The sequence below is a fragment of the Pan troglodytes genome, chromosome 3, assembly GCF_028858775.2.
Source record: "Pan troglodytes isolate AG18354 chromosome 3, NHGRI_mPanTro3-v2.0_pri, whole genome shotgun sequence".
NCBI lineage: Eukaryota > Metazoa > Chordata > Mammalia > Primates > Hominidae > Pan > Pan troglodytes.
In genome coordinates, this window is record NC_072401.2 from 114,359,690 (window position 1) to 114,385,111 (window position 25,422).

Consider the following 25,422-nt stretch of genomic DNA (forward strand, 5'->3'; position numbering starts at 1 on the left):
GATATAATCAATATGAAAACATCTCTACTTCTGGCAAGTTTTAGCATGGTAAAGAGCTTGTAACAGCTCTGAATTTTTTTTTTTGAAAATTTTTATTTTGGTATTTTCTTTTGACTCTACATAGAGAGAGTCATGTCTGTTTTATAACCTTCCACTCTCCCCCTGTCTACCCCAAAAGAAACAACCTAGCAATGCTCAAAATGACAAAGCCAGCCTTTGTTTCACCAGATTATTTCAATCTGGCACTGGCACTACCACTAGCTTGGTCTGATTATAGTTAATCCACTGCCTACAACATGACAAATGTTTCTGGTCCAAGTTGAATGGCGAAGTCTTTTCAAACAGGGAAAGCAGTTGTCAGCTGTCCTTGTTGTGGTACCAACATGTATCATGTCAGGACAGCCAAACAAAGAAGAGGATGATTCAGAATGCTGACCCGAATACACTGAACCTTGTTAACTCTGGTGGGTTTTCTGCAAGGCTTGTTAATAGTGATAGAAAAGAGAAATCATAGCACAAACCCCATATTATATTGGTTCCCTTAGACTATATACACTTATCAACTAATATCAAATGCAATTACAAAACTGTGAATTATAATTTCTAGTTTCTCTATAAATGACACATTTCTCCTTAAAAATCTCAATTTATTTAAGATTTTCTTAAACATTTCTCTTCTAGTTTGTTAAGCTTGTTTAGTAGAAACAATACCACTTACAGTACTTGAATTTTATGAGTGCTGTAGCTGTTGGGGTCACTCATTAAAAAAAAATCAAACAAAACCTTAAATTCTCTTGAACGGTGTGCTTACCATTCATCATCTCTTTTATGGGAGATATTGCCCTTTCTTCTCTTTGGGGTGAGTGATGCATGATGTTGTTTCTGCAATAGGCAGAATATTATAGACTATTATATACACTTAGGGATGTATGCTCCACATGGCCTATGCTCATCCTTCTGACTACAAGCTAGCTCAGTAATTCTGCAGAGGTACATTGTGTAGACAAGAATAAACATTTTCTCCACTTTATTTTAGTTGACTTACTTTTTTTTTTGGTGCTTTTTTAAAAATTTAAATTTTTCTATTTTTTTCCTTATTCTTTTTTTTTTTTGACTGGGTTCCTAATTATTTTCTTAAAAAATGTGAATTATTTCTACTTTACAAGCTAATGTGAGAAATGAAAGTAAAACATGATACTTTCTTTATTAGTAAAGCATGTCATGATCCAATAGGTTTGTGTTGTAATTTCTCCTTGAAAAGAACTGAGTTTATGGTCTTTACTTCACATCCCAGCTGTTCGAGAATTGCTAAATCCATAGGGAGTTGCATGAGTTATGTAATTGGCATGAATTATTTGAGTTTGAGGAAACACAATTACCACATAATGTTAACCAGTGCTGGATGAATCTAAATTCAAGGACTCAGGGTTGCAGAGGTCTGTGGGACCGTGATGTTTTCTTTGTTGAGTGCAGTTGTAAATTTATTTCTTCTTTTTATAGCATGTAAGTAAAAAATACATCATTCTTCAGCATTTTGCCTCATTAATGTCTAGCAAAGACATGCTATGAGGAGAGACTACTTAAACAAAAGATGAAGTAAACAATTAAACAGGCTTAGGGAATGTTAAACTAATAACGTTGGGGCTTATAACATATTCAGACCCCTCCATTCTCTTTCACCTCTTTTTCTTCCTTTAAAAATACTATGAGGAGGTACAAACATAACATTTCTTGCCAAATAGTTTTGTTTTGTTCTTTCACAGTGGGAGAAAGAGAAAGAGCTTTCTTTATGTACTTTGCTGCTCTGAGATTTCCTTTCTTGTTCCCTCAAGATGAGCCTTGAAACTTGGCCCCTCAGTCTTTGAAGTACCAGATTCTAGAATAAAATTAAATAGTATTCAAGAGCATGGTGTGGTTCTGCTACTTGAACCTACATGTTAGGCCACCTACAACGATCAGATATTTGGGCTGTAGAATATTACATGTCCTTCAAAGAATGCATTCTGAAATGGATTCGTTTTCATACATAATTCCCAATGCAATAACTCTGAAGAATAAAGTTTGTAGCAGGAATTTATGATATACATTTCTGTTTTTTTGTTTGTTTGTTTGTTTTTGAGACGGAGTTTCGCTCTTATTGCCCAGGCTGGAGTGCAATGGCATGATCTCAGCTCACTGCAACCTCCACCTCCCAGGTTCAAGCTATTCTCCTGCCTCAGCCTCCCTAGTAGCTGGGATTACAGGCATGTGCCACCATGCCAGGCTAATTTTGTATTTTTAGTAGAGACAGGGTTTTTCCATGTTGGTCAGGCTGGTCTCGAACTCCTGACCTCAGGTGATCCACCTGCCTCGGCCTCCCAAAATGCTGGGATTACAGGCGTGAGCCACTACGCCCGGCCTATGATACACATTTCTATTGGCTCTGCAATGTTAGGTGCCTATCCAAAGACTTTTTAATCCTTCTAAGAACTCCTTTTCATTTACAGTAGAAAAATGATGTAGCGTGCAGGCCAAGGGAAACTGTGTTCCAAAGAATAATTAATCATCTATCTTTTTGACAGTTTTTTATGTTCCAGGTGTAAAGTTACTGTTCCAGGTATTTTCCTGTGTAATGTCATTTACTTTTCACCACAACACTGGATTTGGTGTTTCAAACTCTATTTAATAGATGAGATTGAGACGCAGAGGTTATGTGACTTGCCTCGTGCCACATAACTAACAGTAGCAGATCCTGTTTTTAAATCAAGATTCATGACTCCTCATCTTTCATTTTTTTCTTCCTTCCCATGCTTCCTTTGTGTTCCAGTGAATGCATGATAGAATTTGTTTATCTGCTTACAATAAAATCTACAAAATTAATAATCTTGTGCTATTTTCTATTCCAGCCATGTCAAGTTATCAATTTTTTTTTATTGGAGACAGGGTGACAATATAATTTATTTTTCAAAACAGGATACTTTTGAGAGTTAAAAGGAGTGCTATTAATTATTCATGGAGAAAGCAAGCTTATATCAAAATCATCCAAGGCAAACTAGAATCTATAAATGCCCTCATTATTTAAAAAGCTAGAGGTAGTATGGCTTAGTAGTTAGAAGTAGCAGCTCTGGAGGCAGAGCTAAGTTCAAATCCTGATTCTACTATTTACTAGCCATCTTATATTTGTCAAACTGCCTCACCACTATGCCTCAGTTTCTTCGTATATAAAATAAAAATAATATTATTAATACCATTTAATTGTATTTTAAATGAGGTTATACATGCATAGCGTTAGGAAAGAGGAAACCCTTGATAAGTATTGTCTATTATTACACATGGAGAAAGAGTGATTTCTGTCATTATGCTTTAAGTGGTATCAAAAGACTTGCCTGAAGATAAATACAGCTTCATTTCTATAGTCAGTCCTTAGAATTAAAGCATAGTTTTCGGAAAGCATTACCTAATAAGTTCTCAATAAATATTTACTAAAGGAATGAATGAATAAGTTATCCCAGAGGAATAAAATGTGCTAGCATCCATGGTTACAAGGATAATTTGTATTTCAAAAAAGACATAAAAATATAGAGATGGGCTAGGTAAGTTTTGATGATAGCAGTGGGTGGGTGGGAATTGGGGTAGGAGAAATATTTAGCACCTGATGATCCTGGGAGGGCTGATTCAGATGGGATATGGGAGTTCTAGGTGGCTCTGGGCCAGTGAAACAGTTCTGGATTCCAGGGGGAAGGAAGGGATGGAAATGGAAGAGGCCATTACACAAATGCTATCTACACAAAAATTTTATTGGTGTTATGTGCTAGAAAAGGGGAAATAGCCCTGTCATGGCAGGAACATTTGCCCTTGGAATTAGACTAACTTTATGAAGCTTGGGTAAGTCCCTTGGGCAAGCAGCCCCAGCTATTTCATTGGTAAACTATACATACATCTACCTTATAGGGCTGTTGTGAGGATTAGAATGAAGTAAGTGTCTGCATGTGTGTGTATGCATGTATATAACATCCTGCTTATTATAGAAACTCAACAAATGATAGCTTCTATAATTATTAAGGATCATAACAATTACCCAACCCAAATTTTGAAGAATTTTGAAGTGTTTGAAAGCTCTTTATGAATATAAAGTACTTTACAAAGATATGGACTTGCTATGAATGCTGACATTGTCCTGTTTACCAGCTCTAGACCTTGGATGTACTGCTATTAGAAAATAGCAGTGTTTCATATTCACATGGTCAGAGTTGTAAAGATTCAGAATCAGTGAGACTGATATGCATGCTAAGGGTATTGAAGTGAAACTTTAAGGCATAATTGTTCTTTTTGTTCTTGTTATTAGTTTATCCTTTTTGAATTCCGAGGTCATAGGATATGGGATATTAGTTTGATGTCTGCAAAACCAATCGAACTCCACGTATTTTGCTTCTTAAGCTGTTGCTTTTAGGATGGCCTTTAGGATATGTAGTGGGTAAATCTTCATGCATTTGCACATTCTAAAAATATATTTTTTATAAGTCTTTTATATCCCCTAAATGGTTATTTCAACTATATTTCAGATAAATAGGTTTCTAAAGTTGCTTTTATGTTCTCTTAAGAACTCATTCTGATATTCTAGCTCCAATGTTATAAACAATCCTGGAAATGTTAACTTCAATTTTCTCAGATGCAAAACGAAGATAACACTACTTTATGTGGTTATTGACTAGATTAATATGATAAAGTATATAAAGTATTTGGGAAAGTGCATTATACCTATAAGTGTGAATATTATTATTATTCCCAACTTCCCAAACCCAAGAGATCCTCTCACCTCAGCATCCCAAGTAGGCTGGGACCACAGGTGCATGCCACCACACCTGGTTAATTTTTTAAAAAATATTTTTTCCTAAAGATGAGGTTTCCCTATGTTTCCTAGGCTGATCTCAACCTCCTGAGCTCAAGCAATCCTCCTACCGCAGCCTCTCAAAGTGCTGGAATTACAGGTGTGAGCCACCACACCCAGCTAGCACCTTAAATCTTAATTTGCTAATATAATTGTGGTTTTTGACATTACTTTTAATGGCAAATCTGCGATTATTTTTGCACCAACCTAATATAAACAACTTCAGGAAACATTGTCATAATAATGACCATTTATCAACCTCTGCATGTTGTATACATTCTTTATTCCATAATGGTCTTGCAAGATTCTTCTCCCCTTTTTAGAGATGGGGGAAACCTCCACAGAGATATAGTTACTTACTCAAGGTCATGCAGGCCAGGTGCAGTGGCTCACGCCTGTAATCCCAGATCTTTGGGAGCTGAGGCGGGCAGATCACTTAAGGTCAGGAGTTTGAGACCAACCTGGCCAACAAGGCAAAACTCTGTTTCTACTAAAAACACAAAAAAGTTCGCCCAGCATGGCGGCATGCACCTGTAGTCCCAGCTACTGGGGAGGCTGAGGCACGAGAATTGCTTGAACCCAGGAGACGGAGGATACAGTGAGCCAAGATGGTGCCACTGCACTCCAGCCTGGGCAATGGAGCAACACTCCGTTTCAAAAAACAAAACAAAACAAAAGGTCATACAGACAGGAAACGGGAATATGAGGCTGCAAACACAAGCTTGCTGACCCTTGCCCTTGTGCAGTTTCCACAGTACCACATCAATTCTTCATCTTTAAACTCTGTGATGTCCCATTTCAAAATGCCCTAGTTGGCTTCTTTTTTTTAAAAAAAAAATCAAATTCTCTCATTTCTTGAGCACTTACTATGGGCTAGGCATGTAATAGGCCCTGTGATATGGAAGTGAATACAAGCCTGGCTTCCTGTCCTTGAGAAATTCAGTCTAGTGGAGAAGGAGAGCTCCATTCATTTATATAAATAGAAGGAATCTCTAGTTTTTTCTTTTTAAGGAGATTAAAATTATTGATTGACATAAAATTTTTGTATTTGGTGTTACATATGGATATGTAGTATACATACATATATATTATTTTTATAATTTGAAAACTTTCAAACTTTAAATTATGAAAGTACTTTACAAATGAATGCTGATTATGTTGCTGTTCTATGTAAGAGTTGACGATAATGGAAGGTTGTAGATTTAGTAACACATGATTATGAGGAACTAAACATTTATCTGGGTGTGCTGTAGAATGTTCCACAATTTCCTAAAAGCTGGGTCTAGAAAACACGGTAAAATGCAAATACTCGAAGATCCATGAATCCATGTCATTTTTTATTGGGAGCACGGTGTTATTTGTATTGTCACCCCTAGAACTCACTGCTCCACTTTTTCCACCATCCCCTGGCTATTTCAGCTTGATTTTATAGGAGCAGAAACAAGAGGGAAGTTTGTTATATTTTAGCTATGATTTCTTTGAGTCACATCAATGAAACATGCTTTAGAACAGCAGAGCTCATAGATATGACAGGGTTGCAAGATCTGAAAGCCAGATTTGATGTACAGTATTTCTTTTTTTCCCCCACAGTCTTTGACTATAACTAATAAGTGGTAAAATTCCCAGTAATTTGCCAAATGCCTGACAAGGTTAATGAACTGGTGACATCAGGATGCTGGTGCATTAGACACATTTTGTGCAGAAGTTTTGTAAAGCCTCTCCTGATGGAGATGCTTAGAGATGAAGCACCAATGTGCTGGTAAATGGCCTAAGGGTAATTTAGTTATCCTAAATAGTCTTAAACATATTTTCCTAATGGAAAATTCTTAATGGAAATTTTTGTTGTGGTAAGCATTGAACCACTCAGAGTTGTTGCTCTCATATTCCATTTGTCTGAAAAATACAGATGGCACCAAAAAACTAGACATATTAGCCGAATACCACAGTGGATGACATCAATATAGTACTTAGGGAGAACTTGATACACTCACCATAAAGCCTTTTAATCGTCCCTTTCATAGACTTGGGTAGGCAAGCCTATTTCCAATTTAAAAGAAAAAATAATCATTCAGAGCAGGATTTGCAAAAGGAATTTTCATTCATTAGTGACCATCAGGATTATTTTCCCCACCAATTTTACAATCTTTTAGGTGCTGAACGCCATGGATTTCTCCTCAGAGTGGCAGAAATTTATCATTATCTGTTCTCTGGGGAATTAAATAGATTTTTTTTAATGCTCCACTGAGGCCACAATTTTGCTATTATGCTCAGATAGCCCCAGAGCTTGCAGATGCTGGCACTTCTGTCTTTTTTTCAGATGAGTGATACAATCATGCCAAGAAGCCAAAGGAACACTTTTAATTCATAAGCAACTTCATTACATAGTTTGGTTACATTGAAAGTCTGCCTAACATCCCACAAAATCTGTCCTCAAACTACAGAGTTTATTTTCCTGAGTATTTATAAATTCCAAAATCAAAATCAGAACAAAAGCAGCTCAAAAATAGTTTTCTTGGTTGACAGTAATGTCAGAAAACTGGTCAACTCTGAGAGTATGTGTCAAAGCGAGAGCATTCAAACTGTCTGTGATTCAGCGTTGCTGCATTGTGGCCTCTACATTGCCCCAATTGTGTTGCATTTGTGAGTCAAACTCATTTTGCCTCAGCATGCTGCATAATGAAAGCATTTGTTCTCATTCTCTCACCACCCGCCACCCTACTGCTTCAGTTCCAGGCCATTACACCCAAAGTCTCTGACAGAGAAAAAGGAGCTCACTTTAGAAGACTTGGAAGGGTCAGCAGGATTGCTGGACTTGGAGCAAAGCTCTGACTTAATTTATGTCCGTTGGTTATTTAGAGAGAGCTTAGCTGTTTGTACTTTGTTTTCCAGCCATAGGAGGAAGGAGCTACAGCATATGTCTTCCAAAGCTGCTTCTTTTGCCATGTGTGATATAGACTATGGGCTATAGGTTCTGTTTAGAGCATAGTCGTTTATTCATCAGAGGCAAATTCTCAAGTGTAAACATGAATTACTCCTACCTTCAGTCTGTTGTTAAGCCCTTTGCTTTATTTAAGCAAGTAACAATTCTGAGAGGTAAAATCTGTGCACTGGAAACAAAATAGAAACCATTTTTACCAGAACAAAAAGAGAAGGGAGAAAAAAAGGATTGAGGAATGCAGCATAAAACTTCTCAGCTTATTGAGATTTCCTTTTCCTTGTAGAAAAGACAGATAAATGTGTGAGTGCTGGTAATGCTTTTCTCAAGTAAAGAAAGACACCTTTGATGTCGCATTCCTGACCTCAGATGCTAAGGAACGAGGTTAAAGAGCTTTTGGTCAAGTTTTTACTGCTGCTATGTGGCTGGTTTGGATAAACACTGTAAATGCCAGGCTCAAACTGCCTGTTTTTTTAGCTGTCATTTCTGCTGTCACCAACCTGAGAACTTCAGGGCTTCTCCCTTTATTCAGCCTTGGAACCACGGCCAGAGTCACTTACTTACCTGATCCTTCCAATGAGCCACCACCCTCATAGTGAAGCTGTTCTTTAAAGACCAAACCACTTAACTCCAGCGTGAGGATGCTCAACATATGAACTACATACAGATACGCCGATTAAAGTGAAGCCTCTGTATGAAAGGGGACGATAACTCCTCAATCATGAATTCTTTTCTTCCATTTTCCTTGTCCGGCGCACTCTCCCCTCTGCTTCTTTTCCAGCCGGTGATCTGACAAGTCATATTTCTCTTACAGCCAAGGTTAGAGAAGCTCTTTCTCTGAGCTTCTCTGATAACTGTTCACTGAGGAAGTGGCCAATTCTTTAAATTTTCATTCAGGCAAAACTAAAAACATGGCTCTCTTCAAACACCTTGCATAGCTATAGCTTCTGGTCCCCCATGACAGAAGTTGTTTCTCTCTCCTGGGTTTTCCTGGGAGCCTGGGGTTCTTTGACCCAGTCTGCCAATATTCCCTTTCTTTGTTCAATGCCTCTTGTTCATGTCTTCATCCTTGTTACTTTTTTCATTTTCCCCTTCTCCACAATAGGAGTTCAAATGGAAAACATCATCTGTCTCAAGCAAAAGTTATTTGCATACATGGTTATAAAGAAAAGCAACTGATTTTCTTTAACCTCTCAGGATCAGCCTCTTTATTTTTTACATTTCATAAGGGTGGTAAGAGGATTGCCGATCAGAAATTAGTTGGCCATTAAAATTTCCTCATCTGTGAAAATGAAGGGATTAAAACAGATAATCTTTTAAGGATCTTTCTAGCCCTAAAAATATCCATGGCACTGATGATGTCCTGTCTTTTTATGGGGGAGGCCAGATGGATGCTCAGCTCTCCATGCTGTGCATCTGCTTGGTGAGTGGCTTGAACATCTGTTTGGGACCTGTAATACCAAGGCATTGCAATTCCCCTTGCTCACCGTTTCAGCTAGCAGCGGCAGAATGCCTCTCCAGAAGGTGTCAGCACTCTTGTCTCTGGAAGAGCTTTTTATTCCCATTATTTCCAAGAATAATAAGAACTAGTTTCCTGTATATTTCCTTTTTGAGGCTGGGAGATCTATTTTGTGGTAGTGAAGAAAATATGCATATTCTTCTCAAATATCTCAAAAAAAACAGGTTTACTATCAAATCAATATTAATTTATAGAACATAAACTATAGATCAAACAGGTGAGAAAATATTTTGACATTTTATCAAAGGAGAAGCCAACCATCTTTATTTTATCAATAGACTTTATTTTTTAGAACATTGTACGTTTATAGAAAAATTGAGCAAATACTACAGAGTTCTGGGATTATCCTCTCCCCTTAATTTCTTCTATTATTAACATTTTATATTAGCATGGCATATTTATTGCAATTAATAATAAATTATTATTAAATAAAGTTATCATGTTATTATTAACTAAAGTCCATAGTTTATTGAGATTTTTAAAGTTTTTAACCAAATGCGCCTTTTCTCTTCTAGGATACCAAATTTATATAGTCGTGTCTTATTAGTCTCCTCTTGGCTGTAACAGCTTCATGGGCTTTCTTTGTTTTTTATGCTCTTGACAATTTTGAGGAGTACTGGTTAAGTATATTGTGGGATATCCCTTTATTGAAATTTGTCTGATGATTTTCTCATAATTAGACTGGATTACATGTTTTGATCACAGAATAAAGTGCCATTTTCATCACGTTATATCAAGAGTAGCACTGTGAACATGACAGTGCTGTTGATGTGAACTCTGGTCACTTGGCTGACAGTGTTTATATGATTTCTCCACTGAAGCCAACCATTTTTAAACCAGTGTTGACTATTCCTTCAAATAAAAATTCTAGATTCCATATTTGGAAATTAATTTAAAATTAACTTGAGAAAAGACCTTGAAAATAATAAAAACAAATGAAAGAGTTCATTTTCTTCTTTCTCCTGTCTAATGAACATAGACCTAAATAACTAAGCTCATGGCTTACTCAGACCTTTTTCCAAGAGAAAGAATTTTTTTGTAGTTGACACACGAGGAGATAAAAGGGGAGGAAGCAGAGGATGGTATTTTTCTCTGGGATGTGTCAGCTCCATGAAGAAATTGCTGCCCTACAGACACTGATCCACGACTGTCAGTTCAGATATTTCATTCTGGCTGAGAGGCAGTGAAAGAAATGACCACCGAGGAGGGTATTTTCAGCATTTCTAACACCTCACTTAGGGAAGGGAAAGGCATTACCTAAGCCTTGTGTGCTGCTTTCTAGCTCAACTCTAACCAAGTTGATGGGGGCTGTGAAGCCTTTCCTGTGGGTGTAGTCTCATTGTTTTTATTTAACAATGAGTGAAAGCAAGAGTACAAAGACTTGAATATCTTTATGCATATTTTAATAATAATGAAAGTTAGGAAAGTAACTTCTTTAACAGAATACAGATGTGACATTAGTAATTAGGATTCCAAATACCACATATTGGAGTTAAGAAAAAAGGAGTTCCCTTTCAATTAAACTGATTGCTTAAATTTGTGTATTTACATATTTTCTTAGTGACATCCAAAATAATTTTAAACTATTTATAATTTTCTCATTTTGTTAGTTGTTATTTACATTATTACTAAGATGAACATGCATATACAATTTCTTCTTTTTTCTCCCTCTGGCCCCATAAAAACCCAATTTTCTTAGCCATTAGCATTGATGAGAGGATTCTAAACAAGGTTTTCTCTGTAGGATTGGGTACAACGTAGGCACCTAACAGAGTGAACTATTTTATGAATACTAGAAATAAGTTATAAGTAGTATGAGAATTATATTACTTGTTCTGCATTTCTAATATCCATCACATCTTCAGTTTTAGTAGTGGTGTCTTAGTTCCCATCTTCATTTTCTCTGCTTTTCATCAATCCATCCCTGTAGCCAGAGCAAGTTTTCAAATATTAAACTTAATCACATCCTTTGTCCATATCTGCACACCATGATGACTCTGGATTGCTGTCATTAGTTTTCCATCCTGCATCCCCTATATGATTATAAGATCTGTGAGTGCAGGAACAGTGTCTCTTTCACCTTTGAACAACCCCCTGCACACTGTAGACTCAAAAACCACAGGCTGAATGAATGAATGAATGAATGATATAGCTATTTTGGGAGGTCATCTCTCCATATAGACCAAAATTTTGGTGTTGTTTTTGTATTACTGGCCACATTTCATGAGGCTCTTAAAAAAGTCTTTTGTGGAAATTTTCAAATATGGACCAAAGTAAGGAGAATAATATAAGGCATCTCAGGTATCCACTTAGCTTCAAAAATCGTCATCATTTTACTAATTTTGTTCCATCTATCTTCCACCCCACATTTTTTTTTGTTTCATTTTTCTGGAGCATTTTAAAGTCAACACCAGACATTATGTCATTTTACCTGTGAATATTTTATTATGCCTCTAACTAGTAAGACATTAAAAAAAACCATATCCACCATTCCATTATTACCTCTCTTTAAGATAGTTTAATATCAAATATCTAATATCCTTATCTCCCTGATTGTCTCCTATCTCAAACCTGCCTTTTTTTCTCAATTGGTTTGTTCAGATTAGGATCCAAACATGGTCTGTACATTGCTTTTGGTTATGGTGAAGCATTATTTAACCTTCACATATAGGGGAGTGTGATTTATGTCAAAGATGGTAAGTGATGATCTGCATAAAGAATGTATTTCCTGATAGACACCGGGGACTTCAAAAGCGGGGGAAAGGGAACAAGGGAGATAGGTTAAAATTTATCTATTGGGTACAATGTTCACTATTTGAACTTACCTTGAGAAATCCTGCTTTGTATATTTGCTTAAGCCAATATTAACCCAACTTAACACTTTCCTTCAAGTCTCCCTCTTTCCATCTTTCTCCTTCCCCCCAATTTCCATTTCTATTCTGTCCTCTTAATTATGTCAAAACTCAGCTTAAGTTTCATCACCTCTGTAAAGATTACCCTCCACCAAGCCCTTTAATGCCTGACCCACCAATATGCCATTTAGTTTACATTGCCTTGATTTATAAAACCAACTATGCGTAAGACCAAGGCTTTATGAAGCAGGAAAACCTAGATTTGGTTTTCATTCCTGCCATTGAGCAATATGGTGTTGGACAAGAACCTCACTTTCCTTGTCTACAGAATGTGGATAATAGGAGGGTTTTCATGAGGTTGTTTTGAATACCAGTTGAGATAATGTATGTAGTCAATATAATTTTTGGTACTTGGGAACATACTATAAGTTATAAGTTTTTATTATTAACTTTTTTGGTTTAATTATGTCATCTCCAACTACATTGGAAGGCACCTATATAATGCCTTATACACTGTTAGCGCTTCATACCTTTTTGTAGGGAGTCATTTTTTTGGGGTATTAGAGTGACCACTTTTAGCCCCTGGGATTTCAACAGCCATCTAACTATTCATCCAATTATTCAGATATGGGTTTTTAGTAGTTGTGATTGGATAACTATAAGGTATAAATGCAAGCATACGTTCCAGAAAATGGCCAGAATGTGAGGGAAAGCAACTGTATCTATTATTTCGTATTTTAGTGCTTGTTAAAGTTAGGAGAAAAAAATACTAGGTTAAAATTAGTGAGTCTTCATCTTTATAGGAAGTTTTTAAATAAAGTTTAGGGAGGAAAGAGATGCTGATAAGCTGATGCTGAAAGTATCTGTCTAGTTAATTTTTTGTTACAAATGGTTTTCAGTGTTGTTTCTTTGCAACCTCAAAACAAAATCCCTGCCTTAAAAGAAGAAAAAGCCCAGGCATGGTGGCTCTGCCTGTAATCCCAGCATTTTGGGAGGCTGAGGCAGGCGGACCATGAGGTCAGGAGTTTGAGACCAGCCTGACCAACATGGTGAAACCCCGTCTCTACTAAAAATACAAAAATTAGCCGGGCACGGTGGCACGTGCCTGTAATCCCAGCTACTCAGGAAGGAGGCTGAGGCAGGAGAATCGCTTAAACCCAGGAGGCAGAGGTTGCAGTGAGCCAAGATCATGCCACTGCACTCCAGCCTGGGCGACAGAGTGAGACTCTGTCTCAGAAAAAAAAAAGGAAGAAGAAGAAAAAGAGATGTAATATATTTCACCATGGAAAGTTATTCAACAGCCAGAGGCCAGGAGAATCAAATTAAATTGAATTGTGAATCTGAAGGCAGCCAGGAAAGTGCATTTTAAACTGAGCTAAGCACAAGACACTGCATCATTAAGAGAGGAGAGTTACAGACTCACAGTGAAGAGGAGAGCACTTAAATTGCTCTTGAGTTTCCTGGAGAAGAATAAACATGTATGCAAAAGCCCAGGAACTGGTTTTTCAGTTTCAAAAGGAAATAATGTGTGTTCTGTCAGTGGAGCTGAGTATTCAAAGGCTCTACAGATCATCCCAATGGGAGCTGGAAGCAAGGACTTGAAGCAGTAGCTTTGTGTCTTTGGCAGTCTCTTGAAATTGGGACTAAAATTAAAAGTAGCTGAGTGCAACCAGTTCTAAATGTCAGATGGAACACTTTGCTCAGCATGCTGTGCACAACATTGATTTTCCTATGTTCCACATTGTTGTGTGAGATGTTGAATCAGGTTCCTGTTGGCGCATTCACTAATATAAGAGCTGGAAAGCAACTTGGTCCACAATTAATATTCTGTGATGCTATTGTCTGTATGCCTTGGACTTTAATTGGGCCAGGTTTTTGTGAACCTCTTTTATTCTTTTGACACCTGGAGGCTATGTTCTTCTTATTTCAATTTGATTAGTCTTTTTCGTAGAAAGTTCTTATGAATGCTTAAATGTTGTCCTTTCTGAATTTGTACTAAGACACAGAGAGGATTGTTCACCACATACGAAGTGAACTATGGGAAGATTTTTTTCAAAGAAGTATTATGGTAGCTATCTGATAACTGTCATTACATACACAGTTCCAAGGGAATTTAAAAACAGGGCTGTGATTTCAGTGTCTGAATATGTGTTTATAATTTTAATAGCTCCTATTAAGGTTTATGTGAATGTGGACACCACATCTGTTGAAATTATAATCTTTTAATCTAGACAAAGAGTAGATCAAGTAAGATAGGGGGAAGAAAGAGGACTGTGGGCATTGAACAGGGTATGTGCCAGAGGGCTATTCCCGGGAGTTCAGAGAGCCTCCTGGAAACTGAAGAATGACACTTCCTTGACTCCATCCATAATAGCTCTAAATATTAATGGTTCACAAGAGAGAGAGTGAAAACCCTCTGGACAAGAAAATCCAGGAATTGTTTCACACTGGGCTATGGTCCTTAAACTTCTAGCTGCACCAAAATTATCTGGAAGCCTTGTTAAAACATATAGTATTGGGCCCCACTTCCAGTTTCTCATTGGAAGGTGGAGGGGAGCCCAATAATTTGCGTCTCTGACGAGTTTCCAGGTGATGCTCATTCTTCTGGTCTAGGAACCACTGGTATAAGGCAGTGATTCTTGCCATATTTTCCTATGCTTTAATATGCAGAGGGATCATCTTGGAGAGTTTGTAGAAAGTGTAGTCTTTAAAAATTATACTGAGATGGGACTCAACACTGAGATTTCTGAAAAAGCACCCTTAGTGATTCTGCTATAATTGGTCCAGGGATCCTAAGCCATTGCATCATTTCTAACACTTAGTATTTGAGTCTTTCATGTTTTCATAACCATTTATGGGCTTGAATGTCAGTGAATGGCTGTTAAAGTTCCAATATGCTTTGAAGAATAAGAGAAAATAAAGTAGAAGCATGGCCATATATTAGTGGCTTAATGATACCAGAGGTGAAATCAAATCTCATGAAAGTCTGATATATTGTGATTCAATAACGTGAGCAGTTAGCATAACCTGATGTAATATAACAAGATTTTGGCATTAAAAACTTGTCCAATCTCTTGATATTATGTAACATGTAAATAAATCAAATCTTTTGAAAGGAAGCAGCAAAATATAATAAAAAAAGAAGACTTCTGTGATGCATATATCCTGGCTCTGGCATTTACAATGCTGGTCAGGTCACGTAAACTTTACGATGTTTAGTTTTTCTTACCTGTAAAGGAGACTTAGTAATTCCTATTTTACCATGTGTCATGAAGGATAAATAGATATGATATATGATGAGATGTCTAGTGTAGCTTCTGACATATTGTAGATGTTTAACAAATGGCAATTATAAAAGGAAGAAGAAGGGATAGGCCACACACATCTGTCATTTCTTAGTTTTTGTCATTGACTGTTAGGTAGAGAATGCTTTTCCAATTTAATACTCTTTGGTCAGCAATTTCAGCCAATGCTTTTTCATGCATTTAGACAGACTCTGAAAGTAAACATAATCTCTCAAGATTCTTATGAATCTACTTATGATTGAATGGACATTCTCATATTTTTAAAAATCTATTTCTCTTACATATGAATAGGCTATTTTTCATCTTTTATCACATTCTGTTTTGGCTACTTTACTGAACTCTTGAAATGTTCAAATTTTTGCTTTGCTCTTTTGCATTTATAATAGTGGCTTTTTAAAATGAAGAACTCCATCAGTGCCTCCTATAAGCTTATTTTGATTTGAAATATGGAAACTGTTCTTAATGATAAATTGAAATGATTTCAAACTTCTAATATTTTCTCTTTTTTATCCTTTTAGGTAAGTAATGAAGAGAGACATGAAGAATTGATATTTCAAATGACCACCATGTTGCAAAAGGTACTTTTGGTATTTTAAATATTACTTTAAAGGAATCTTATAAAAAGACACGGAGGTTAGAATGTAATTAAGTACTATTTTGGTAAAAACAATTTTTATGAAAACAGATTTAAAGATGTTATAGCATTAACAATTTTTTAATTATAAGAAATGTAATATACTATAAGACTTTTCTTTCTGTAGTCTAGGCAATTATCATTGGTATCATTTGGGAATGAAAAGGTAAATAGATTGTCTCTTCCTCAAGATATTCATTGCTGGAAAAAGGGAGGTGGAGGAAAGAAATCTGAATACAATAGACATAATAAACACATTGGGATTTGTTCACCAAAGTCATCTATTTTCTCTAAGGGCTTATGAATTTGTTTTCTGTGATCAGAACATTATCTTCATAATTACTTATAAAATTGATTGCTATAAGGTTGTCAATAAAGTGATTTGATTCTAAATAATTCAAATAGATTGCATCCATGTGGAGAATTCTCCAGATTCTACATTTAAATCAAGGGGAAGGAGGGAAGAAGGAAATATTAGACTTAAATGATAGAATGTAAAAATTCTTAGTCTATTTATATCGCACACATGATTTGGGGAAATCTGCTTGTATTTTTAAGTCGTGAATCTCATCTAGAAGAATTCGTTTCTTTTCTAGAAGGAATCTATGAAATATTGTGAAAATCATCTCATTTGGTTACAGAGGAAACAATTACATGGTGAACTATTAGATGAGTTGTATGACACCATTAACATTGACAATCATGCAAATATCCATGATGTTTCAGGTGCAATAAATAACATATGGTGCCTTTGTACTAGATTAGTAATTTAATCCAAGAACAGAAGATATGCCAGAATGCCAAAAGAGGAGAAATCAACTTAGCTTTTTAATAAAATTGCAATTTTTAAAGCATTTCTCATTTTGCTTAGAAATTTCCTCAAGGCCTTACAAAATTCAGGTCATGTACTATTGAAGATAAGATAAAAGGAGCGGGGAATAACTTAAAATTTTATCCTCTTTGAATGATAATTATTTAACATACATTTTCTATACTTCATGGCTATTCTTTTGAGCGCTAAAGGAGAAATAGACAATTTTATTAATGTTGATAATGAGATAACATTAATCAGCTTAGGCTATTTTCTTTTTGTTTTTGTTTTGTTTTTTGAGACAGGGTCTCCCTCTGTCACCCAGGCTGGAGTGCAGTGGCACAATCATGGCTCAGTGCAGCCTACACCTTCCGGGCTCAAGTGATCCTCCCACCTCAGCCTGCTGAGTAGCTGGAACTACAGACTTGCACCACCATGCCCGACTAATTTTTAATTTTTTTGTAGAGATGGGTTCTGACTGTGTTGCCCAGTCTGGTCGTGAGCTCCTGAGCTCAAGTGATCTGCCCACCTCAGCCTCCCACAGTGCTGGGATTATAGGCATGAGTCACTGCGCCTGGCCAGCTTGGGCTATTTTTAGAAGGGCAGATATTACTCTGCTTTATTACATAATTAATATTATTATATGAATATATTCCAATACATTTTGCTTCATTTGAGACTTCCAGGTATAAAAGCTAAGTCAGAAATTGGATAGATGAATCTTAGAAGCTCAGAGGAAAGATCTGTGATTATAGTATGATAAAGGAGAACCAATTCCACTTCTTGACAAAGAAGGGAAGAATAATGATTTGGTAGTGAGTGTCAAATGTTGCTGACAGGTCAAGAAAGATGAATGCATCAACAAACCAACTGGAGTTTTACATATAAATGTCCTCAGTAACTTTGGCAAGGGAAGTTTCGGTAGAGAAGCAGGGGTAGATACCAGACCGGATTAGTTTGAGAAGTAAATAAGAGATAAGGGGATAGAGTTAGCAAAAAAGATAGCTTTTTGAAAATTTTGTCAGGAAATAAAAGTGCGGAGAATCCAGCGTCTGGATAGGGAGGTTGGGATGAGAGAGTCTTGAACATGTTTACATTTTAATGGGAACAGTGCAGAAGAAGGAGAGAGATTGGAGGTATGGGTTTCTGAAAAGGAAGGAAGTGATGGAGGAGGTGGTCTAGGAAGAGGGATTACCTATAGCCAGTGGGAAGGACAACATGCACATCAACACAGCTAAGGCAATCTCTGTAGGATGCGTGCAGATACAGATAGGTTTGTAGATTTGGTAGGGAAAACTGAAGGGGATGTCAAGAAAAATTTGTATTTTCTCTGTGAAGAAGATGTGGCCAGGGTAGTTAATGAGGATTTGAGGAAAAGGGCAAGGATCGAAGTATCGTTTGTGGAGAATGAGAGAGAGAGAGAGGTCAATATTAGATTAGGCAAGTATTGATGACTGGGAATTTGTAGTATCATCAAACTCCTCAAATTTATAAGTGTATTATGTACATGAATATTACTCCCTAAAAATCAGAAATCAGGGATCATCTGTTTTGAGGGAAGGTATAAGAAAGATTTGACTCTTCTTAGGTCCTCAGTTTTGGTATGTGTCCTAATAACAGCATTTTCATGGCAAAATTTAAGAACACTTTTTGACCTTGAAGAAAGGATTACTTTAACACTACAAAATATATCTCCTTTTTGCCATGACTGAAGAGAGCCTGCTGTCCTTACTCAGGTGTCCTTAGGTAGGCACATTCTTTCTGCTCTGCTAAGCATTCTTTGGACAGTAGAGTTAGACTGAAAGTGTTAAACAGGCCCTGAAGATGAAAGACTTCAGTTTGCTGACTTTGAATTATAAGAAGGTTAATATGTCCATTTAACTAGAAACTCTAAATTTCTGCGTCCCATTTGACTTTTAGGAGTGTTTACTTGAGGGCATAGAGCTCTTTGTATGACTGAAGGGATCTTTTAGTTCAGGTACTTAAATTTTTTTTTTTGTTAGCTGCAAAACCATTTTGAAAAATAAAACCTGGCATTAGCAAAGAGAACTATTCTGATTACAGTGGGCATGCAGGATGTGGAACCCACCCACTTATCCCTCTTCTTTCCCCTCCTCCTCATCCTACTTTCAGGAAGTTCCCCTGAGACATCCTCATTGAATCTGGGGGCTCCATTGAACATTGTTTGAAAAGTACAATTCTAGGTGATCACAACTATATTGAATTTCATCAAAACATGAAATTCTTAAGATAAATTAACTGTTGTTTGAGGATAATTTTTTTCTTTACAATTAAAACAGGCAGGTTAGTATCTACTTTAACCTAAAGTATAAATTCTTACCTTATATTGATAATTTTAGTGATAGTAGATACTAATTTTATCAAGGAAGCTCAACAAAAATCACTGCTAAATATATTACAAATCTGGGATTTGAAAAGCCAAGCCCTTCTTTTAATTAATTTTGCTGATCAGGATTACCAAAGTTCGTTAATGTGGAGCCCTTCACTAAGCTCATGAGTAGAACTGTTCTTCATTATCCTCAAAGGATAGACATATGACTGTGGCAGAGAGGATTAAGTGCCTTGATATTGAGCAGCCATGAAAGCATGTAGTATGAGTTACCAGGATGTTGCTTTTCCATTAGGGTATGACTTTGCCTAGGGCTGAAAACCTCCATAAAGATGGGATAGAAGTTTTCAAGAAAACCATACTTTTATGTTGGAAAGCAGAGTATTGATAAGGTAGAAAAGCCAATATAAGAAATGGTTAAAAGAGGGTTAAACTGGAGTATGAAGAACTTGCTAACAGAGTTATAAAGACAAATTAAAGAGGGCAGTTTAACTTGAGTTATTGTTGATAGTCAGCAATGCAATGAGGTGGATATTATAACTTGGTTTTACATTTGATGAAATGGAGGCTCATACAGGTTAAGTAACTTGTCAAACTCATACTGCAAATCACCAGCAAATGTGGCAGAGCCAAAATTCAGATCCAGATCATTTTATTTTAAGACCAAAATGGGCTGGTGAAGTCATACCCAACAAACAGACAGCTAGGATGAGATGTAGTTGAGACTGGGAGAGACATAGCAAGAAAAGGGCTGGTCTTCAAAATCAGAGAGTGCTACTCAAGTCAAATACCTGCAATGGCTCACTGAGAAAAAAGTGGCTTTGAGAGTCCAGTGAAGGTTTATATCCTTAGAACCTGCTTCCTGTTTAGTCACTTCCTCTCAACCTTCCCTCTAAATACTATAATGATTAGAGGACTGTCTCTGCAGGGCTTAGGACTTATGCCACCAAAAGCTGTTAATATTGAGGTGAGATAGGAAGATCTCTGGCTGGCTGAGGACTCCCCATGGTTTTCCTGACTTTGTAAGTCTGGCGCATTGATTGGGGGTGTGGGGCCCTTTCATTCTGAAACTCATTTCCTGCTGAAGGTGAAGCAGCTCAGTCTGGCCAGTGTCCCTGCCATCTTCTATTCTGCTGTATAGCCCTGAACCACACATTAAGATCTGTACCTACTGGCACATGAAATCTTGTTCTAGTTATATAGAAGAAAATCACAAAAGGAAATGAGAATAATTAAAAGGGTTAAATATGAAATCATATGGACCAGATGTAAAATTTTGTCTCAAGTTTTTAAAAGTTATTTTCAAGGCCTAGGAGGACCACTGGGACGACTGGAAGAAAATAGCGAAGACTAAACTTTTTAGATACTGGGGAATAGAATACCTTGCATTAACATGATTATTGATAAGTGTATATTTCTGTTTGCATGTGATGCCAAAAATCTTTTGTATACTTCAGTGGTGTTAATTTCCCATCTACTTGTGTAAACTAGGTGTAATCTTTGAGCCATTTCCTGAAGTGATGGAATATTCACCCTTTGTTCTGGTCAATAATTGTAACATAATTTGCTTAAATTTAGATAACTGAAGCTTGGTATTTTCTGGAATTCTTTTTCCTGAAGAACATACATAATTGGGAGTAATGATAGAGTTAAGTTTGTTCATCTTAATCCATTTATTGTTTCTAACCATCAAATCAAATGGGAGATTTCTAGTCTCTCATCTAAACTTAATAGATATCTTATCCTTGTATTACTGTAACTGCATTTTATATGCAGTTCTTGTGACCACAGAAAATAATTCTCTTTTGTTTCCTACTATTTTTTTGTTTTGTTTTGTTTTGGGTTAAAATGGTTTATAATCTACATTAAAACTCTTTTCTGTCCTTATATGAAGAAAGATGAAAATGAAAACTCAATAAACCAAAGTAGCACGGATTTTTCTGAAAGAAAAGAACTGAATTTTTGGGAAAAAGTATTCACTCTGTGATGAGCGTTTCTGTACCCTACCTGGAACCAATTCCTTATTTTGTGGTCAGTCTATGTATAGCAGAGACTGTGTCGAAGGTAATGGTGTCTGATAAAAGTGAACAAAGTTCTAATGAGCTCATTCATTTTTTTACTTTTTTCAAAGCAAAGATTTTTTTCTTCCTTTCCCACAATTTCTCTATTTAAATCATACACATTAATTGTAATTCTAGAAATGCTAGTAATTCTCTATTATAGTTACTATGATGGTCATAGAATTAATTAAGGGTACAACAGTGAAATTTGGGTTAATTATTATTAACCATATTCTTTAGTGTTAAAAATTTTGCAAACAAATAAATAATAGAATAAGCATAAGTTGCTACAAACTTATATGAATCACAGTGATCTCCAATGTCTGCGTTTACATGCTTAGAGGCAAAACATATAAAGAAACAGGAACTTAGCCTAATCAGTGAACTAAATCTGAAAATACTGATCTCACAGAAAAGATCATGCCCTCCTCAGCGTGAATCTGGCCCTCTTCATTTTGCTTTCCTCAGCTGGGGCTGTTCAGTGGTGCAAAGAAAACATTGTAAAATGCTTACGGCTTTTAGAAGTGCTTCTGAGTTCTTTAAATAATGGTAAGAGTTGCAAATCTTATAGGAAGGACCTGTCACAGAAAAGCTTCATTCAGTTGCACAGGGAATGGTGAACTCGTTACTGAGAGCTGCTCTAAAGAGAAACACTTATAAGAAAGGGGTACTGAAGTATTCATTATCGTAAAACTTAAAGAGAACAAATGTGTGTTTCATTGCACATCTAAACCTAATATCTGTAAAGGGGGTCTGTGGCAGCCAGCAGAGGGAGAAAGTGAAATTCTGCAGACGGATAAAAAGGAACTTTCAACACCCAGCTTATTTTTTTGGCAGAGATTCAATGCACTGGGAATTGTCCAGCAAAATGGGTTGCACTTGGCAGATCTGCAAATATGCATATTTCTGCTCAGTACAATCAGGCAAACATAGAGACTTCCAGAGGAACTAATTATCTTTTGTCTTTTTTACCTTAGAAAGAGGATAATATTTGTAAGACAACTATTAAGAGATTTTAGAGGCAATGTTTAAAAAAATGTTGAAAGAGAATTCTATATTTAGCCTTCTTTTAAAAAGTTTTTAATACCCATTTGTGCTCCCAAAATAATTTATCATAATTGGCAGAAGCTCAAACCATTTGGTTTATAATTTGAAGACTTTTGTTTATTATTTGCCTTTTTTTTTTTTTTTAAGATGGAGTCTCGCTCTGTCGCCAGGCTGGAGTGCACTGGCACAATCTCAGCTCACTGCAACGTACGACTCCCGGGTTCAAGCAATTCTCCTGCCTCAGCCTCCCGAGTAGCTGGGATTCCAGGCATGAGCCACCATGCCCAGCTAATTTTTGTATTTTTAGTAGAGACTTTAGTAGAGACGGGGTTTCACCATGTTAGCCAGGATGGTGCTTTTTTTTTTTTTTTTTTAGAGATGGTATATCTCGGCTGGGCGCAGTGGCTCATGCCTGTAATCCCAGCACTTTGGGAGGCCAGGGCGGGCGGATCACGAGGTCAGGAGATATAGTTAACTAATCTAGTTAGCCATCCTGGCTAACACGGTGAAACCCCGTCTCTACTAAAAATACAAAAAATTAGCCGGGCGTGGTGGTTGGCACCTGTAGTTCCGCATACTCGGGAGGCTGAGGCAGGAGAATGGCGTGAACCTGGGAGGCGGAGCGTGCAGTGAGCGGAGATCGAACCACTGCACTCCAGCCTGGGCAACAGAGCGATATATCTCACTATGTTGCCCAAGCTGGACTTGAACTCTTGGGCTCAAGAGATCCTCCCACTTCAGCCTGTTGAATAGCTGGGACTATGGGTGCGTGCCCACACCTGGCTGCCATTATCAATATATTTTTAAACAAACTCTCTTGCTATGTTTTTCCTTATTATGTTGTCATTGACACTAGGGAGAAGCTAAAGTTGCTCTATATAATATATTTTGTCAGGTCATTGAGATAAAAAAAGAAAAAAGCTATCTACATCAGATATTTAGAGAATATTTGAGTTAGCTAGAAAAATAGTTTAAGTTTTTAAAGTGAGTTAGCTAAAAATACATCTATTTAATTGATTATTGTGCTAATAATTATGTCTTCTTTGTTGTTAAGAAACTGATGTGGGCCAGGCGTGATGGCTCACGCCTGTAATCCCAGCACTTTGGGAGGCTGAGGCAGGTGGATCACGAGGTCAAGAGATCGAGACCATCCTGGCTAACACAGTGAAACCCCGTCTCTACTAAAAATACAAAAAATTAGCCGAACGTGGTGGCGGGCGCCTGTAGTCCCAGCTACTTGGGAGGCTGAGGCAGGAGAATGGTGTGGACCCGGGAGGTGGAGCTTGCAGTGAGCCAAGATTGTGCCACTGCACTCCAGCCTGGGTGACAGAGCGAGACTCTGTTTAAAAAAAAAAAAAAAAGAAAAGAAACTGATGTGGCACTTTAGGGACGGCAAGTGCAGTTCAAAACAAATTTTCCACTTTCTGATGAATATTTTTTAAGTGACAACAATTGGAAAAAAAGGAGGAACCGGTTATGTCAGCCAGTTGTTTCCAAACATACTTATTTTCTATGAAAAGATGACCAAACCCTGATACCCTGATAAAACATATTACTTTAGAAGCCATTTATTCCTACTTAAAAGTTCCCAAGCAAAATTTCACTCGTGTAATATTGAATTTAAGAAAATTAATCTAGTTGCCATTTTTTGAGTGGGGTAAGGGGTGGTGTATATTATGATTTTCCTATCCCTCCCATTTTCTTATCTTTTAAATGGGGAATCCCAAAGTAAAAATATGTATTCCTAGAAAAGTAACCTGGAAAATATCACACAATTATGAGAGCTTAATAGAGGATAGCCCACACTATGGTTTCTAGAAGACCAAATTTGTGAGCAGCCTAATTTATTTTGATATTATTAGGAAGAAGTCAGCCATGTGACCAGAGTGAAGTAGAGATATGTATATGTAAATTAAATAATTTTTAGGTTCTAGTCCCAGTTACTTGGGAGGCTGAGGTGGAAGGATAGCTAGAGCCCAGGAGTTCAAGTCCAGCCTGGGCAACATAGTGAGACCATGTCTCTAAAATAAATAAATAAATAAATATTAAAAAATAATTTTGAGGTTCTAGAAATGACTACATCTAGGAAGACATGATGTAATGAATGTTGATGGGGGTGGTGTGGGGTAGGGGAAGCACTAGACTGAAAATCCGCTGAAGTCTCTAAGGTTTTTTCCAAATTTATAATTTTATGTTATAATATGTAGATGATTGGAACAAAGTGCACTACATAGGCTCAGGATGCCTATGTAACCGTAAAAAAACTCATATTAGCTCGAGTGGTAGAGTACAGAGTTCCTCATATCTATTGTTGCTAGGATCAATCCCATTCTAACCATCCAAATTATTTGATAATAGCATAGTGCTATATTAAATATTACTTGAATATTAAAATTTATGTAAATGGCCAGTAATGGGTACTTAATTACCTTTCTGTAATGTAGAGTTTTATGGTAAAATGAAGCTTATTGTAAAGGATTTTGACTAGTGTAATTATTTTTCCTGTTGAATATGTAAAGTCAATATTATCAGTCTCTCTGTGTTACCTAGGCTTGCCTTGAACTTCTGGGCTCAAACGATCCTACCACCTCAACCTCCTGTACACAGTATATTTTAATGTTAAAACAATTGATTTTACTTTGGACTTTTACTTATTCCAAACTTTCTTAATACTGTGTTTCTGATCAGGATTAATTTTTGAATAATACATTTTGAAACTATACGTTTTTGGATTTTGCTCAGTTAAGTTTTGGAATCTGTATATGAGTTTAATACCTTGAATTCTCTGGATGGTTAAAAATATGTTTATAGCCTCTCTTTCCCTCATTTGTACAAATTTACAGATTGCCTCATCTATAAACTTGTTAGATATGCATCATAAAGTTGTACAGATATACCTGTTTTTGTTCAGTAACTTGAAAGCCCTATTTGGAAATCATAGAGAAGTTATAACATAGTGCATGGACTAGAGTTTGAAAGAGATCCAAACCTTATAAAAATGAGTCAATTTGCCATGGAATTTAGATAAATACAGCATTTTGA

At 36.6% G+C, this 25,422-nt stretch overlaps 1 protein-coding gene across 25 annotated transcripts in view; it reads left to right on the forward strand.

Annotated features, from left to right (window-relative positions):
* ANK2 (ankyrin 2) overlaps positions 1-25,422 on the forward strand; it is a 684,795-nt gene that overhangs the window by 187,996 nt on the left and 471,377 nt on the right. For 23 of the 25 annotated variants that reach the window (XM_054683323.2, XM_063809773.1, XM_063809768.1 and 20 more), the window contains exon 2: positions 15,997-16,056. The exons of the other annotated variants lie outside the window; for them this stretch is intronic. In XM_054683323.2, the coding sequence (XP_054539298.1) occupies positions 16,036-16,056 (21 nt within the window). In that variant the 5' untranslated portion in view covers positions 15,997-16,035. The remainder of the gene's footprint in view (positions 1-15,996; positions 16,057-25,422) is intronic. 25 annotated transcript variants of the gene reach the window in all.